This window comes from Xiphias gladius, chromosome 8 (assembly GCF_016859285.1).
Source record: "Xiphias gladius isolate SHS-SW01 ecotype Sanya breed wild chromosome 8, ASM1685928v1, whole genome shotgun sequence".
Lineage (NCBI taxonomy): Eukaryota > Metazoa > Chordata > Actinopteri > Istiophoriformes > Xiphiidae > Xiphias > Xiphias gladius.
This window is the reverse complement of record NC_053407.1, coordinates 30,342,356-30,360,212: the sequence shown is the minus strand read 5'-3', so window position 1 is coordinate 30,360,212 and position 17,857 is coordinate 30,342,356. Positions and strand designations below refer to the sequence as shown.

Sequence of the window (17,857 nt, the reverse complement as noted above, 5' to 3'; positions counted from 1 at the left end):
GAGAAAAAATCCACAAAATATTTGTTATAAAAACAACCCAAAGTGTCTCGAAAAGGCTCTACAGTATAAAGCCAACACCTTGTACAACATACATAAAACCCCCTAAATCTACACTCACAGTTTCGAAAGAAAGGAAGAGGAAGTACGGTACTTCCTGGCAACTAATTTTCATAATACAACGTTTGCATTTTTTAAATGTCATTTTATTTTATGTTTTCACAGCCTTATCTGTTTTACCAGCTGCGTCTTTATCATGCAACTTTTAACACATGGCTCGTATTTCCATACCATGACACAATTCATTCAGTTAATCGGCCAACATGTATGATAAGTCTTTAAAATCCTAAGAAAACTGGAAACTGAAACATCTACATTTCCATGACGACTGGGCAATTTCCATCTGCTGAGGGTTATGTGATTGAAAGCTCCAGAACAGCTACTAAATGGACCTTCACGGCGAGATTGTTTTTTCAACACAAAATTCAGGATAAAACAGACAAACAAAACAAAGTACAACAAATATGGATGTGTGTTAATTATTGAAGAGCGTGTTTATAAGAGCCTGACCTCTGCCTCGGCAGCTCCAGTGAAGGTCTCAGAGGTTTGTCCAGGACATTTTGAAAAATAGCTTCAAACAAGCTGTGGCGTTAATGAAAAGTGTGGAGCCGCTGGAACACGCCATATACACGCCATGTACCATACTCTGCGTTCTGCGGTGGTCGGGACAGCTGAGTGGTTCAAGGCTCTGGGGTTTCTGGGTTTGAATCCTACTCGCCTCCCGGGCTTCACAGCTTTCAGACGTCCTGCAGCGGGACTCAGCTTTGTTAGCAGAGACTTACCAGGCAGCACCGCGCTTCTGTGTGTGACTCACTGGGGGGTTTCTACCAGCAGAGAAAACTAGAAAACCTGCTGTCAACCTGAACCTGGTTTTACCTGAACCGTAAAATCAACCGACTGTGGATGATTTGACCTCTGACCTTCCTCTGAGAATCATCTCGAAGAGTGTATAGCTACACTGCAGCGTCTAATTTAAAAAGAAAATGCCATTTTCAAGTGAAAAATGACTAGGATTCACCAAAACTTGTGGTTTTGGCAGAGACTTTTGTCCACAGTGAAACGTCTGAATAACATAAAAACAGTTAAATATCTTTTTTTTTTTTTTTGTCTTCTTGCAGTTCTGAAGCAACAAAACTGCATCACAGCAACATCTGGTGAGGAGTGACATCTGTATTTCATGGCTGGGATCAGTCAACATAACTCCGGGTCAGTGACAGCAGCTCTGCCGGGTGTTTGTCTTTACTGGCATTTAAGACGGTCGATCAGACAGAAACTTTTTCTGTACCAATAACATTTGGTCTGTCAGTTGGTCAATCTACCGCTTCGGTGAAGACGGAAATATCTCAACAACATTTGACATGAAACTGTGTACGATCATTCATTGGATGAATCCAGCTGGCTTGGGGATCCTCTGACTTTTCATCTAGCGCCAACATTTTATTTTGTCCAGTACTTTGGTTTATGATCAAATACCTGCAGAACATTCCCATCAGCCTCAGCTTTAATTAGTGTTTACTGCTAATTAGCACGTGTTAGCATGTTAAAATGGACGGTGAACGTGGTAAACTTGTCACTGTGAGTATGTTGGCATTTGCCACAGTGCAGCCTCACAGAGCTGCTGGCGTGGCCGTAGACTCTTACGCCTGGTCCAGACTACACGATATAAGCCTGATAATAGCCCGTCCATTACGCTGCATCCTCATATCCTCGAGAGTTTGGACTCTGGGGTTGAACTCACCACATTCGAACTGCCAAGCACACAAGTCTGAACGTGACGTCCTCTGAACTGATAATGGCCTTTTGTTTCTACTTATTTCACACTGAACGGCTCTGCATACACATCTCCATCCCTCTGTGTGCTTTCAGCTGAGACTGCCTGGCGGTGTGTGTGTGTGTGTGTGTGTGTGAGCCTGTGTCTGTCAGTGGCTGTTGCTGAGTTACAGAGACAGAATTGGACACAGTGTGAATGGGACTGACATTAAAAACAGCCTCGTCCTACTCCTCGGGTCCACCTGTCCGGAGCAGGACATCACAGAAATGCCGCGCTGAATTCAAGATGGAACCACCAGGACTCCACCCAGTCGCCGACCTGCTGTTGGATCAGTAGCCCTCATCATGTGCACTGCCAACTGAGAGACCACTGCTTGATAAAAAGCATTTCACACTTTTTCGCCTACTTCTCCACACAACCAGTCCTCCAACTGAAACGGGGTAGAATGGATAGAATTTTATCGAAACTGAATCAGATATGAAACCTGCTCTCAAATACGAATCCTTTTTGAATTCCCGAGTGAAACCATTTGAGTTCAGCTTTCAACATCTGTAACTTAAGGCCACAGTTCAGCCTTTTGGGAAACCCTCCTCTTGTCCTTCGCTGCGAGAGTCAGATGTTAAGAATGATCCCACTCTCGTGTCTGTACAGTACATAATTCAGTATTAAAATGGCTGCCCTGGCCAACTACATAGTAACACGTCACGGCAAACACTGCGTACTGTAGGACAGAACTGGGACGCAGCTCAACAGGCAGTACTGTCCCTGCTGGTGGAAACAGCTTTATGACACACTTGGGCAAACCTGGATTATTAAGAGTGACTGTGTGGGATCTTGTTACCATTTCGTCATAACAGATCTACGTATAATAACTGAGCTGTGATCAGTCAGATGATGCAGAGAATACATTTTGTCTCACACTACAGTCTCTTCATTTGTCTCTCCTCTGCTCCAGTTTCCTTTCGGGCAAATGAAAACACGTTTTAGAGGTATTCCTGGTCTTTACAGTGAACCTCAGTTGGAGCATAAGCTTCCAGCCACGTTCATCTGAAACCAGATTAATGCTGTCTAATAAAACATCTGGAGGAGGTTTATACAGATTACAGGCTTATCTGCTGGCAGATGAACCTGCAGGTTAACTCCTGCACAGAGGCTCCGGGTATTTTATGATGAGGTGATTTGTGTTTGCGTTTTTTTTTTTTACAAGGATTCGTTTCAGTCCAAGGACAACCGTGACGAGACGTGTTCAACTTCAGCAGCGATGGAAGGAAAAGTCAAGAACACATTGTGAGACTGGGAAAGGATTTACCCGTGAAAGCTGATTGACGTGAATGAGGAGTTTTGGAGGTGACGACATCAGGGTTGTCTCTACTGTCCATCTAATCGGCTCTCACTGAGACACACTGTCACAAACAGACGGTCGAGCTGGAAGAGAGATGCCGCCGTCCATCCGGAAGAGACAGAGCTCCGCTCTGCATGCAGCAACTTTCTTGTGCAGGTTTGTAAAATGAATTCTTCATAATTAGTGTCAACCTTAACGAACTGATCCATTCAAATCTAATTAGTGCCACAGCTCTGTAACGTTAGAAGGTTCACTCCCTGGTTTTCTTATGGCACCTATAGCCCACTAAAGTTCCTCCTATAGCTCTCTGTTTAAAACTCAACACAGATCACAGTAGAGTTTACAAACAGAAGTGTTCATTTCTTCACTCCCTTCATAAGAGGTAAAGCCCCTGAGTCACAGGTGGAAAGCCGCAAACTGCTTTTTACTGGATGGATTTCATTGGTTCTCTTGTGAAGGGGCAGTTGGCCGTCAGCCATTCTGAGGGAAAAATATTGGCGGTTTTGAGACTAAAGTTTGCCACAATGAGCCGAGTTTGCCCATTTTGTGACACAAAGTTCACTCCCATCCCCCCATTTTCATTCGCACTTATAATTTGTTGCATTAAAAAAAAAAAGGGCTGTAAACGTCAGTTGCATTGAAAGTGCAAATATTCACCACTGGTTTCCTGTTTCATTCAGGCAGATTTTCCTTTTCCCAAAGATTAATAATCAATCTACTGGTGTCAGACAAGCAGAACCACTGCTTGTTATTTTTGTTAAAACAGATTTGTCATTAGAAGATATATTTTTGTTTAATGCACTTTATCTCGTTATTATCTTCTCTTTCTGTAACTGTCCTCTTTCTTCACATACTCAACGGAGACACAATGGGATTTTTCACTGTGATAAACTTCCTGTATGTACTTACGCACTAACGTCATGAGAATAAAGATGTCATCGGTTTAGTTCATTTATTTGCACAGATAACAAGACACAAAAGACATAATGCATGAAAGGATTAAAAAAAACATCAAAAATCTAATTAAATTATACTGTAATGTAATATAATAAAATGAATAACATCATCATTACGGTGGTTAAAGGTCTCTCTACCCCACCAATCAGAAAATCAGTGGTTCCTTCTGCGGCGTTTTTTTTTTTTGGTTCAAATTGAGTCAGTCCAGAGGTTGAACTGGATACTGCAATATATCAAATTTCATTTTGTTTTTACATATGACTGGATCTGCAGGTTTCCATCTTTAAAGTCGGTCCCGCTGCTGGAGTCCTGGCTGGCTGGCTCCTCTCTGGGAATGAGACTGCGAGTGTGAGCGGGACTAACCCGATCACATTGCTGATGAATGAATGCTGAATTTAAGTGAAAGCAGCAGGACAGTGGCCTGTCCCCCGCTGGATGTGCGACAGATGATCAGATGAGATTAGAGCTTTCACAGCGTTCGGGGATTTTGGCCGGAGGGCATACGTCAGGTCACGAGTCACCGGTTTCACTGGCTTCAGGACTGTTTAGTACTCTGCTTTTCTTTCTTTTCTTTTTTTAAAGTGCCTCCTCTGTGGTCGTCTAGCGGCACGACTCTGTGGATGGTGGTTTTGTCCAGGCTGAAACAGCTCAACAGCTGTTGGATGGACTGTGATGAAATGTGGTTCAGACGTTCATCTTCCCCGCAGGATGAACTGTAATAGGAACTCTGCTGATCCTCTGAGTTTTCCTCTAGCGCCACCATCAGGTCGACATTTTAATGTGTCCAGTATTTTGGTTTGTGACCAGATACCTGCAGAACTAACGACGTTCCCATCGGCCGCAGCCGGACGCTGTGTTTGCTGCTAGTTAGCTAATGTTAGCATGCTAACGCGGGCAGTGAGCAAGGTAAACATTACACCTGCTCACTGAGTGTGTTAGCATGCTGATGTTAGCATCTAGCTCAGAGCAGCGCGGCTGCTTGGCTGCAGACTCTAAGGTTTGTCCCAGTTTTTAAGGACAATTGTGAGACAACAACTGGTGTTTTCTGCTGCTTTAATCTGAGTAAACAGCTGGAAAACGGGCCTTTATTTTCAAGTGTGATCAGGTGAGAAACACAAACAAAGATTAATCTTTTACCTCCAAATCAAACTCGTTCAACTCTTTGATTGCAAATGTGAAACTATCTGTAATTTATATACAATCAAACATTAATCGATCAGACTGCTGAGTTGTTTTTTACAGCAGTTGGCCTAGCGAGGAGATGCTGCACCTGAAGGTCAAAATCATCATTATCCGGCCTTTTCTGCGGTGGATGGAAAATTGTGTCTGTGTCCCTGAGCCTGAATTTACTGACCTGCTATCGTACCGTGGTGATGGGACGTTACGTTTCAGTGATACTGTAAAGTTGTCAGGCTGTTGTCTAGTTCGGTGTCTATTTTCCGAGCTGGTGCTTAAATACTCTTGGATGCTGTTGCTGTATTTTTACTTCATCATCACTACATCTTCTTTTCTGGGCGGCCGATCTCAGACACCCCATCACTGTAACATTCAGGCTCTCCTCCGCTGCACAATGGAGAGTAATTAACTGCTGCTTCGGTGAGTCTGATGCCAGTTCAGTTGAATAGAAAACCTCTGTCCTCTGTAACGTGCGTCTGTGTTCTGCAGCCGGTCGGCTGGTTCCGCAGAGACGGAGGCGGCTCCGTCGAAGCCCCGCTTCCACCTGGACCTCTGGCTCGGGTTCACCGTCCAGAACTGGATCCTGCATGTGGGCCGGCCTGTTGCCATGGTAACAGTTTGACTTGACAGTGGACTCTGCGTTATCCCTAGCACCAGGCTACACACACAAAGCAACACTTCAGTTTTTCATTTTCTCTTGGAACTTTCTTTCTGGGTTGAAATATTATTTTACCCAGACACACAGCTGATGGTAAAGGTATTTCTGACAGAAGGCTTCAGCCTGTTTACACTGATGTAAATCAAAATCATAAATGTAGTCATGTGGGAGAGAATTAAAATATCCAATCTGTCTGCTTTGCCTAAATCTTTTTGCAGCTCGTCCTCCCGGCAGACTGGTTTCCTCCGAACCGTCCCGGTGCTGCAGAATATCTCCACATACTGTACAACATCACCACTCCGCTGCTGCTGCTCAAAGTAACTGTACACAGGACACGTCACGCTGATTCAGTTCACATAAGGACCAGTTCGGGTCACAGTCGAACATCTGTTCTTCTGTCGCAGATGCTCGAACGCAGCCCCAGGATGCCGCCCCTCCCGGCCGTCCAGCTCGGGATCGTCGCCGTCGTCATGGCAACCGGCTTCCACCTGGCGGCCGACTCCGTCACCCGTCGGCTCCTGCTGACCGGCTACCAGCTGCACCTGTCTGTCAGAGAGAATCCAGTCATGCAGAACCTCAGACCCGCCTCCCTGGTAGGTCCTGGATCAGATAAATCCCCTCCCTGACTCACTGATACCATCAGTGTTTTCCTGTAGTTTTTTGGTGAAACAGTTTTCCGTCTTCCACTTTATGAAAATCTATCCACCTTGTCGCGATACCTCAACCTGGACCAAAGCATGGCTGCGACACGTTCACACGGTGCTAAAAAAATAAAATAAAAATCCACATAGAGTTAAGCAACACTTTGTTTTGCTGGTGGTGAAACGGTTCATTGATTAAACATTAATCAGTTGAACGACGGAAACGTTCTGTTTATAACACAGATGTATTGTGAACCACCTTCATTCACCAAGCGAAAAGGGGACTGATCTACTGTATCGGTCCGTAGCAAAAAGAATGGCCACATGCAGCCCTGCTCTTGGCTTAGATTTTTGACGTTGTCTTGATGTCGCCAAAGAAATCTCAACTCAGGGTCTTCTTAGTCACGTGTTCTGAAGCTTGGGACCATGTGACGGGGTCCTCATCAGCACAAGTGAGTTTCATTTCATTTTAGAGCTGTAACAATTAGCGACTGATCTAAACTCCTCTGATCAATTCAACACAACTTTGTTGTATGTGTGAGAAAATACGTTTTAGACACAAAATTGGCAACGTGGGAAATTGTGAACTGGAACTGGAATTTGTCAAAAATCCTAAGTGACCTCTCAACAATACGACATCAAATGACAAGATGGCCCCAGAAATGTGGGCTCAGCAGCAACTATCAGCATCCATGGCGGAGGCTGGGGTCTATAAGCTTGATGGATGTTACTGTGTTTTGCAGATCGATGCCATTGAGCTTCTGTTTTACTATGACGACACCCTTGGTCATCTGATGTGGTAAGAAGGTCCAACACTATTCTTTACTGTAACATGATAATATTGAGTCTGGTGACCACAACGCCACTGTGAAATCAATGAGCTATGAAATAATAAAAACAACCATGTAACCTGACCGTCTCCGGTCACTTTTCCAAAGTCCTAGATGATTCTGATGTTAGAAAGCCACGAGAAAAAACCTACCGAAGACACAATCTTTACAAACACCTCACAAATACTTAGTTACACGTTTGAAAAAGCTTAAACACGCAGAATGTCCATCGCTCCGCTCTGAGAAAAAACAGAGAAATAAAAAGATATATATATCATATATCCCTGCGGCATCAAGTGCAGCATGACTGGAAATACAGTTACTTCCTGACAAAGCAGAGACGGACCGTTGGAGACAAAATGCAGCTGTTGTGTTTGATCTACGGCGGTTTTATATTGTACAGTCATAAACGTGTGTGTGTGCCCTCACCATTCAGATGCTGATGTTAAAAACAAAACAATCTAAGGGTGGCACCACCGTGAGAGCAGCAACCCTCGGGAATGCTGCGTTTTTAAAATCCAACCTGAATATGGTTAAAATCTCCTCAGGTACAGTTCACACTCATTCATGACCTGAGGTCGTCGGGACAAAGTGTTGTGTTACATTTCCTCCACTTTGTTATCGCTCTTTTTTCATTGAAACTTAATTATTTGGAAAATATATATTTTTTAATCACTTGTCAGTTTTACTTGTGTCCGTACCCCGGCACATTCACGCTGTCGTTGTTAACATCAGTGCTGGTTGATGTGCGCTCATCTCATAAAATCGACTACACGGTGAGGAAATTACTGAATGTCAAAACACTGAATGGATATCTCAGAAACACCTCCCACCGACACCTCTACAGGAGGATCTGTCATGTCTGTCAGCTGCCTTCTTCCTCTTTTCCTCGTGCTTATACATTAATACTTAAGTACAAGTACTTTTACTTGACTTTCGGGAGCGAAAATGTACTTTTTACCCCACTACGTTTATTGGACCGGTGTAGTCACTCTTGCCGAAGTGTAGTGGAGTAGTGAAGTATGAAGCAGTATCAAATGAAAATACCCAAGTAAAGTACAATTATCTCAAAAATGTACTTAAGTAGAGTCGTTGAGCAAATGATCTTAGTTAGTTCCCACCCCTGGAAACGCTGCACAGTGTTACCTGTCAGGTTTGTTTGGGTTGTCTGCCTCTGAGGTACTAATCACACCCTGGGGTCAGAAACCGAGGAAGCTATCACACTGCAGAACAGGAACAGAGACAAAAACGGCACGACCGGAGCTCCGTGGTGTGGTCGGTCCTGATTCGGCAGCAGATGCTGTAACTGTGTGTTTAACTGCGAAGCCCCCACATACCCATAGATCCCCCACGCAGGTCGTTTCACCTCCGCTGATGGGGAGAGAAACCTCTCCTCCTTTTTCCTCCTCCGCTGTCAGATGTGTTGCATCTTTCTTACAGGTACACAGGGTTTGTTGACCTTCCATAATTCCCGGCAGAAATCCATCGTCAGGGCCGGATTCAGTTTCTTGGGGGCCCCAGGGCAAAAGTCTGGTACAGTGCAAACAGCAGCTTCATTGCATTTAACCTTGAGCCCCAAACCAGAACTCCTGTGCTGGATGACCATCTGCCAGGGGTGTGCTGTGGTAATTTGATTTAACACACATTCAGTTAGAAATAAGCACCATGTAAGCATTTAAGGAATATACAGAGTTCTCTAGTTTTCCTTATTGAATAACTCGATAATTTAACCCTGTTTTATTTTTTCATCTTATTTACCTTCTCATTTGCTGGTTCTCGGTGCTTTTCTGCCGCTACCTTAGGATACAAAGCACTAAACTTCGCCGGGAGCCTGAATCTCAGGGGCTAACATGCAAGCTAAAGCGAGCCTGCCCAGCTGGTGCTGGTGCGCCCTCGCGTCACTGAAAATGTCCAAGCAAAATTTCAGGCAGTCGTTACCCTGATTTGAAATCCAAATGGTTAATCTCTTGACCAAAAATGCCTCACCACAGAATTTGGTACTGCCCTCCGCTATCACCGCTGAGAGTCCAGCCGGCGGGGATAAAAGTCCCCAATAACGTGGCCCAAGCAAGAACAGTCAGAGGACCGTGCTGTGCTAAATGAGGACTTTGAATCGGAACAGTTCTTGGAGCCGACGTAACTGTGTTGTGTGGATATAGTGGTGGAGGATTTGTCATTCCCAGGTGTCAGCACTGACCATCCTTTCTCTTCTGCCTCCCTTCTCCAGGTACATCCCTCTCTTCCTCATCCTCTTGCTCTTCTTCAGTGGCTGTTTCCGCCACAGGAGGCAGGAGGAGAGGATGCCTTCAGCAGCGTGGATGCTCCTCGTTCCAAACGCCGCCTACTACTGGTCAGACTGCTTTACTACTTGATTGTAACCAGGGGGTCTGTCCTGTAACTGAGTGGTCGGAGGTTCAGTCCCTGCAAAGGTAGATGTGTTTCTATTAGCAGCCGCTGTGTCCTGTTGACGCGTCTTTGAGCAAGGCACTGAAGGAAGGAGGTGCAGATCATTGACTGATCACTTCACTGTGACTCTAGCGTGCACTCTTGTGTACTGTGTTTCACCCAGAGGGAAACAGAGGAAAACTCACCACATGATTTTTCTTTGTAAAGAAACACTCTCCCAAAGTGAGAAACAGGTGAAGTCACTGAGGGAAACCTGTGTTTGCCAGATTAAGTCCAGTGGCGAAGTCCATTAACGGGCTGCGTTTAGTTTTCTGTAAACCATGAGAGGAGGAAACGTGGCTTCCCGTCTTCGCTCGACTTCAGCACATTCGACAGACGTCCAGCGAGGTCAGCAGCACGGGGAGACTACTTCCCTCTTCCTCAGGGTCAACGCAGTCCCGAAGAGCTCAGGGGTCAACAAGAAAACAAACAAGGACCTTTGAATAAAAACCCAGAGGAGTATGTTACGTGTCCACCGACAAGAAGTGATCAAAAAACTACAGGGAGGTTAATAACTCACAACTGCATAGCTCAAAGTGGATTATCCAGTTTTTAGCATGGACTCCTGCCTGTGCAGTGTTGTTTCTTATTGTTTTGAGCAAATATGCTCTTCAAATATGTCGGCACTTTGTTCTTATTTTTAGCTCTGGAATACACGTGTTAAGTGGGAGACAAAGCCTCAGAGCAGCTGAAACCAGCTACGGGGATTAACAAGAGGGAGGGCGCGGACGAGCGACGTGGTCCCGCTGCCACAGGCGAGGACGGCGCAGTATGTCAGAGCCGTGAGGCTGTCTGACGACAACGCACACTCCAGACACCCTCTGATTCAAATCGGTCGACACACAATTGATATTTTCTCCTTCACAAAAACAACCAAGATCCCTCTGTTTCACCACAAAACTCTCTGTGATGGTAACGAGACTGTTCAGGCCGTTTATGTCATGATTTAAACAGAATACACAGGCTCTGAGTTTTTACTGTGGGAAATCTGGGTATGAAATGTGTGTGTGGACATTTTACACATTTTCGCCCCACAAACACGCTTAGGTTCACTTGTACTTCTTAGCTTTCTGTCGTCTGTTAACATTTGAAAGCCTTTTCAAACTAACTGTAACCGCAGTGAATGTGTTATGATTAATTTAGACTTGGCCTGCTACATTGGGAGGATGTTCTTATAATGGATGCGAACATGTGATGAATATATAACTCTTTTCTGGCTCTCGGTGAGTTTTGACAGTGTGATGAGGTTTGGTTTTTGAGTGGTGACCTCTGACTGTTGTCACACTAGAGGAAACTGTAACTAGCGTCTGATGAAAAATTCATCGGCAGCATCTGAGGAAGTGTGTGTGTGTGTGTGTGTGTGGCCTCCAGTAATAATTGATTAGGTAGTTCTCAGGTGTCGCTCTAACTACATTAGTCACTGAAGACAGCCCAGAATTCAAGAACCGCGTCGACCACGTCAGGGGCTTTAAGTGTTTCTTGCCCTTAAATACAGACTGAAGATCCTTCGCTCTGATGCTGACTATAGTTTCCAATCAAAACCTCAATTTTAAGACTGACCTTTTGGCTTTCAGGCAGCCATCGCCATCATCATTATTATTTTGTCTCATTATAGCATCTTTTCAAATTTCAACCCGTGGTGGTTTGGAAGTATGTTGATGTAAACTGCAGCAGAAAGTTCAGGGAAGCCTGAAGAATCAGCTGTTGAAGTATTACATTTATTTCTTGATTTTTATGTCAGATAAACTAATCTGACAGACAAACAATAAAAAAGTAAATGACAAAAGACATTTTTATAAGTCTTAGTTGGTTTTGGCAACAGTTTAATGCTGTTATATAAAATTTATACTAAAACTAACAATAATAATAATAATACATTATTATATTGTTATAAGCAGATAAGGAAATTTGTCATATAATATTTCCATTCATTATCTGTTTATAGACCAGCATCAAGTTACAGGTGCTTCACAGGAGGAGAGATAATCACTCGAAGAGACTTCAGATCTGCTTACAACTACATTATTCTGCGATGTTGACCACTTGACCATTAAATATTACGGGTTATAAACAATAAATAGAGGCAGTTGAAGTAAGTTTTCCCTTAGAAAAGTGGAGTTTAGAGAGGTTGCTGCTTGAGTGTTAGACATCCTCAAATTGAAAAGTAATGTGCTTAACAACATGTTAATGAAGTGTCAAACTGATCCACTATGATGGATTACCTGTCCCGGTCGGTTTCAGGTGCCTGACAGGAAGGAAAACAACCACCAAACTCTGAAAAATGGTCGGCAGTGATGTAAGACCTCCGCAACTACAAGTCAATGGGCTTAAAGAGGCGAATGTCGCCCCCAAATCCTGCACCGGCAGAACCAAGGAACGGAAATCCTTTATTATTCATCGATTTGTTATTGATTTTCTGGTTTGAAATCACAGTGGGGACTGAACCTGTGGCCCTGTGCTCACAGAACGGAGCCGCTAACGCTCCCTGTGTTCCTGACAGGTTCCTGGTCACTGAGGGACAGGCCTTCATCCTCTTCATCTTCACCTTCTTCGCAATGACCGCCACAGTGATGCACCGGAGAAGGCGGGGCCAGGTTCCCGACAGCAACGGTCTCTTCCTGCTCTACAGGTACACACGAACGGACGCACTGGCTGCCCTGATGGGAGTGTACATTCAAATGTTCAGATTCCAAACGGCACACATCGGCGGCTCCAAAGAGAAGCCCATCTATTGACCAGAAGTGATCCTTTCAGAATTTGGATTTAAGTTGGAAAAAGTCACACGACTTCCAGCAATACTACCACAAAACGGATCAGTCCAGCTCACTCAGGCTCCTCTCCGAGCGAGGGCAGCAAACGTCAGAGGGAAAAAGGGACATTTTGGGCAAAACGTGTCACCGCTGGTGTCTTTACACTGGTCTGCTTGCACCATTACAGGCTGCACATCAATCAGTGGGCTGAAGTCTGGATGAGGCACAATTCTCCAACAGTGGCCGCACTGACAGCAGAGTTTAATCTATTGGACTGCCGTCACATTAGTCTGTCATGCTCCAGTCACTTCAGTATATTCCCCTCCGGGGATGTTTTTACAGATACGATGAATTTTGATGAGCACGTTTGTACGATACGGAGCAGCGGCGCAAACCGAAAATTATGAAAAGAATATGTACTCGTAAAAAAGAGGTTAAAGTAAACAGATGACAGGAATATGATTATATGAAGGAAGCAAAGCTGTGAGTTCAGTCTCTTTCTACAGGTGTGAAAATGTGTTTTTGTAGAGAACCTGGTTTGCTAAAGTTGTCTGGTCTCATAGTTTCTTGGCAGCTCTGTTCCTGGTGGCGGTCTGGGTGGCCTGTCTGTGGAACGACGCCGTCCTGAGGAAGAAACACCCCGGGCTGATCTACGTCCCGCAGCCTCGTGCTGTCTACACCCTCCTCCTCCACCAGAGCACCCAGACCTAACAGAACGCCTCTTTTTAACGTTTCCTCCAACAAAATGTTCACCCGGTGGAGCAGACGCTCTGCTTTGCTGCTAGAAAGGTTTGAACGGACAAATGGCGGATTTCCACCGTTGTGGTGGTGACTGCAGAGTTTTTTAAGGGTGCGATCACAAAAAAGGGACAAAAAGAGCTCAGCCTGGTTGACTGCAACCTCAACAGATTCCAACTTTAGACAAAAACGTAGTAAAATGTTGCGGTAGTCACAAGGTACCACAGATATCTCATTGTTGGAAACGTATCTCTGTAGATCGCCCCCATAAAAAGTGGGCTGCAGTAAAACCTGAATTGTCTGGTCCCGATTTATCCTAGTGGTTGAAGGCCAAGACCATGAAATCACTCTTGTTCAATTCCAGCTGGGGACCTTTGTCACAAATATTACCCTCTTGCTCTTCTTGCTTTTCCTTTCGTTCTCTACTGTCCATCTCTCAAATAAAGGCAAAAAACATCTGTAACAATTTGATCAAGGCACAAGTCTGAACGGAATAATGCGTTTCACATAAGCATCATTTATTTTGCTCAAAGAAAACGAAATCGGTTTAATATTTCTTGTTATTAGGGATCAGTGTGTAGAGATAATTGTACCCCTCATTATGTGCAACCAGGGTAAAGGTGTTACAAGACCAGCTGTCTCCTTTACATGTTCAAATTTCAGTCCCGCCAGCTGCATCAATAAATAAATATCCAGCAACGTGCAAACAGCACGTGAGCTAATGGGAATTAAGCAGCAGTCTCAGCTCAACATCGTTCAGTGCTTGTGCACGTTGTTCTCCATGTAAAAGCCTGGATGACGAAACCGTATTTGAAAATGTATCCGCAATTCACTAGAGGCTCATTAATTAGGGCTTCGACAGCTAAATAAGTTCTAAAATCCACCAGTGACGCAGCCTGTGAGAAAACAACGCTCTTCTTCCTTCGTATCCTTAAGCTTTTCCAGCAGCGATACCCCTCCCTCCCACACACCCGGTGCCAAAGGTCTCCCGGGTCCGGGCCTCTATCCATAAATGTGCTGCCGCGTCTGAGCGAAACCGTAAGGAGCATTGACGTAAAAGTCGCCTCTGTCCGACTGACACAACGCCATCCCTTTAAAAGCTCGATGAAGCCAACAGCTTCGCACGCTCCATATCCGAAAAGGGCTTAATAAACCATCAAAACCATGGACGTATCAGTCAGAAAAGACCGGTATGTCAAGGCCTCGCCTGCACCTGTACCTCTGAACTATGGTTGGACCTTCGGGTGGATTTCACGCTTGCTGCTCAGTCACAGAATGGAAATGTTCACCAGTGTTGGTGGGACGAGATGACATTTGACTTTTTAAAAAAGCTGCTCTGAAATGGGCTTCATTGTGAGATCACATCCGGAGAACAGAAATCCACTTAGGATCTAAACATTTTTTTAATTCAAGGGTTGTGTAGATGTGGTCTTTATTGTATCGGAGTTAAAGGGCGGGGCCGCCAACACTCATCCGATCCTTTCTTATCCCTTACTGGCGCTTTTTAGCTAGTCTGTTCGCTGGGGAATGAATCTCTTTCGCTCAGCGTTATATGTAAATCCCAGAGACGCCACTGCGCCGGCAGGATGCACGGCTTTCACCCTCATATATTTTGGCGTTTTTTTGCTCTGACATTCATTAACCCTGCCCCGGCTCATTTTTCCTCTCGTTGCAAAAGCGTTCGCTCCTCTCGGACTGTGGCTGCAGCTGCAGAAGTAAAAATAACACGGAGGAAATCCTTTCATTCTACATTATCGTCCAGCAAACATCAACCAAAGAAATCCCCATTTTTTTAATGAATGCGTGACGCATTTCATGCTACCAAAGGCGAAATTGCTGCTGCACTGCTGCAGCTCTTGTGTCAAACTCTGTTCCCCTCTCAGAGTTGTTCCCCTTCTGTCAGAATGGTGTCTTCCTCGGTGCATGGCTCCGAAGTTGGGGTTAGGGCTTAGGTGAGGTTATACTTAGACACAGCAGAGATAGGCTGTTGGGGGGGAGGGAGGAGGGTGGGTTCAGGTTAATGTGAGAGGAAACCTTTCCGCAGGAAAACCTCCTTATGTAGGCAGCAGGCTGAGGCCGAGCACTGTTTCATTTTCAAGTTCACAAAAATGCCACAGTCCTCGGGCAGTCCCGCAGAAAACACGCAGGGCTGTTTCAGCGTCCCGGCGTACTTTGCTCCGTCCGTAATGCACCGGAGGTCTGAATATGAAGGAACAAATGAACATTAAATAAGTCCTCACCGTCTGTAAAGTTCAGCTGGAGTTTCTTCCTCTGTGCCTCCTCCCAAACATCAGAGAAGCAGATCTCCGTTTTCTCTGCTCCTATTCGTCTTTTCTCTGTTTGCCTGTTGATCTCTTAACGGTCAGTGAAGGTGCTTTTTTTTTGAGGAGGAGGCGTGTGGCGAATCGCTGAGTGATTCACAGCTTGGAAGGAAAAACATTTTCCATATGAAACATTAAGGTTTATTCAATTCAGCCCTGCGGTGTTAATCAGAACTCACCAAGAAATCAGAGAGGCACGGAGAGCAGATTCTACACCCACGGGGGCAGAAAATACATCGGAGTGCAATGAGGAGGGGGAGGTTTGAGTAAAAATGGGAGGGCACGCAATTTTCTCAGCTGGCACGGTCACAGCCTGTCGGTACTACTGTCGCCCTCTCCTCATAAGCCCAGCTCAAACCGCCGGGTTCCCTCAACGGGGGGTTCCAGAGAGACAGAACAAAGCGTTTTAGCTCAGCAGAATCAACCCAAATTACACCCGACACATACAACACAGCCAAGTAAGCCTGAAATTTGACACTGGATGCTCAGAAGCTATTATGTCGTGGGTGTATGATTTCAGTGAAACCCTGATATTTTTATGAAGAAGTGAAACCAGATACTGACAAACAGCACACGGCTCCTTTTCAATTAGCTGAACCGAATATCTTAGAGTTAACTTAATTGCATTGAACTGCATTCAATCAAAAATACTCAATGCTGGTTGGCAAACATAAAAACCAAATCAAAAATACAACTAGAAGGATGACACTTTTCTAGAGAGTTGCATCCCTTCTCCGGTGCTTGGTGATAAGCATTCTGGGTAATGTAGGAAAGCCCGGACTCTACTATTAAGGCAAAGTGAAGGCATGAAAAATAAGAGTCTGTGTAGACGTTGGGGGGTGTACATAGGCACAGGGATGCTTTGAGCTAAATGCTAACGTGTTCCGATGACAATGCCACCATGTTAATGTTTATCAGGCACTAAAGGTGATCCGTGGATACGAAGCAAAGTGAAACAGACTTCATGAATAAATGAATCGCGACACTGTGAAAGGCCACTCGTCGCCTCCAGTGAAGAGAGGGGACCATCGGGTCCGTGAGGAGCCGTGAGGAGACTGGAACCTCCCTCACATCAACACATGGAACCGACAGAAACGTCAGATTCTGTCACGTTCTCCACACGGTTTTCCGTCGTCTGAGCTCTGACTGGAGCTTCTGTTAACGACCTCGTCCCGCCGTGTCCTCTTCTTCTGTGGTGGTTTAACGGCAGCCACTGGAGAATCGGCTCCACCAGATGTTTACCAGCTCGTGTTCACACAGCGGGAGTGGATGGAAACAACACTTCATTCATTCTTTGTGCTGCGTTTTTGTGCACACCAGGATCAAAATGGGAAGTGAATCACAGTACACACACCACCTGCCTGTTGATTTGTTTTTAGCACAATATCTTTTCAATAAAAATGCAGCTACGCTGTACATACATACTGTACACGGCTCAAAGGTCTGGGGCAGCCACTTGCAATGAAGCCGGTTGTTTCTGTGTTCAGGTCAAGAAAAAAAACATTTTCTGCTTCAGAGTTCAAACCTGTGACCTTACAGATACACAACTTTTTGTTCTGCGCCGGGTTGACTTGCTTCTGAGCAGCTCAGGAGTAGTGGGTCTAACTCTGTGTTGTGCTGTGTGGACGGTAGGCACCACACTGCCTGTGAGCAACAGCGGCAACAGCAACTGTGGTTGTGAGGAAACAAGAAACAAAACATTCCCAGGGCTGCTCTCTGCAGCTTCCAGGACGGCCCCTAACGAAAAGAGGACGTACGACGCAGACCAGCGCTGCAAAAGCACACATGCAACGAAAAATTACACAAAGAAGAACAAAATTTAAGTACTTTACTACGGTAAAATAAAACCAAAAAACAAATAGCCGCAGCATAAACCTACACGCCTGTAGCTGTGAAGAAAGAAACTTACAGGTTTGTTCTTGCATAAATTCTCTGCAACTGGAGAACAACAGCAGTGAATGGAAACTAGTATTAATTAACTTTTTCTCTGGCTGATTATCTGGAAACTTGGCTAACGTCCACCTCATGATGGCGCCAGATGAAAACTCAGCGGATAACTAAGTAAATCCGCGGGGTCATCCTCTGGGGAAAACGAATGTCTGAACCACAGACAGCAGCCGAGCTCTAACGGCAAGGAGAGGGACGTGTCCTGTACTTGTCCTTCCCCCCAC

General features: G+C 45.1%; 1 protein-coding gene across 1 annotated transcript; it reads left to right on the top strand.

Moving 5' to 3' along the window:
• Nucleotides 1-3,264: 3,264 nt before the first annotated feature.
• On the top strand, nt 3,265-13,338 carry cln6b (CLN6 transmembrane ER protein b). The gene is made up of 8 exons (XM_040132778.1): nt 3,265-3,326; nt 5,793-5,913; nt 6,180-6,278; nt 6,366-6,554; nt 7,346-7,401; nt 9,660-9,782; nt 12,378-12,506; nt 13,191-13,338. The coding sequence occupies exons 1-8, from the start codon at nt 3,265-3,267 to the stop codon at nt 13,336-13,338; spliced, it is 927 nt and encodes a 308-aa protein (XP_039988712.1).
• The last annotated feature ends 4,519 nt before the right edge of the window (nt 13,339-17,857 follow it).

Bases quoted from the DNA above. Each gene is read 5' to 3' on its own strand.
- cln6b (XM_040132778.1), top strand. From the start codon at position 3,265: ATGCCGCCGTCCATCCGGAAGAGACAGAGCTCCGCTCTGCATGCAGCA. The intron at 6,555-7,345 runs GTAGGTCCTGGA...TGTGTTTTGCAG, and splicing joins ACCTCAGACCCGCCTCCCTG to ATCGATGCCATTGAGCTTCT. The intron at 9,783-12,377 runs GTCAGACTGCTT...TGTTCCTGACAG, and splicing joins CCAAACGCCGCCTACTACTG to GTTCCTGGTCACTGAGGGAC.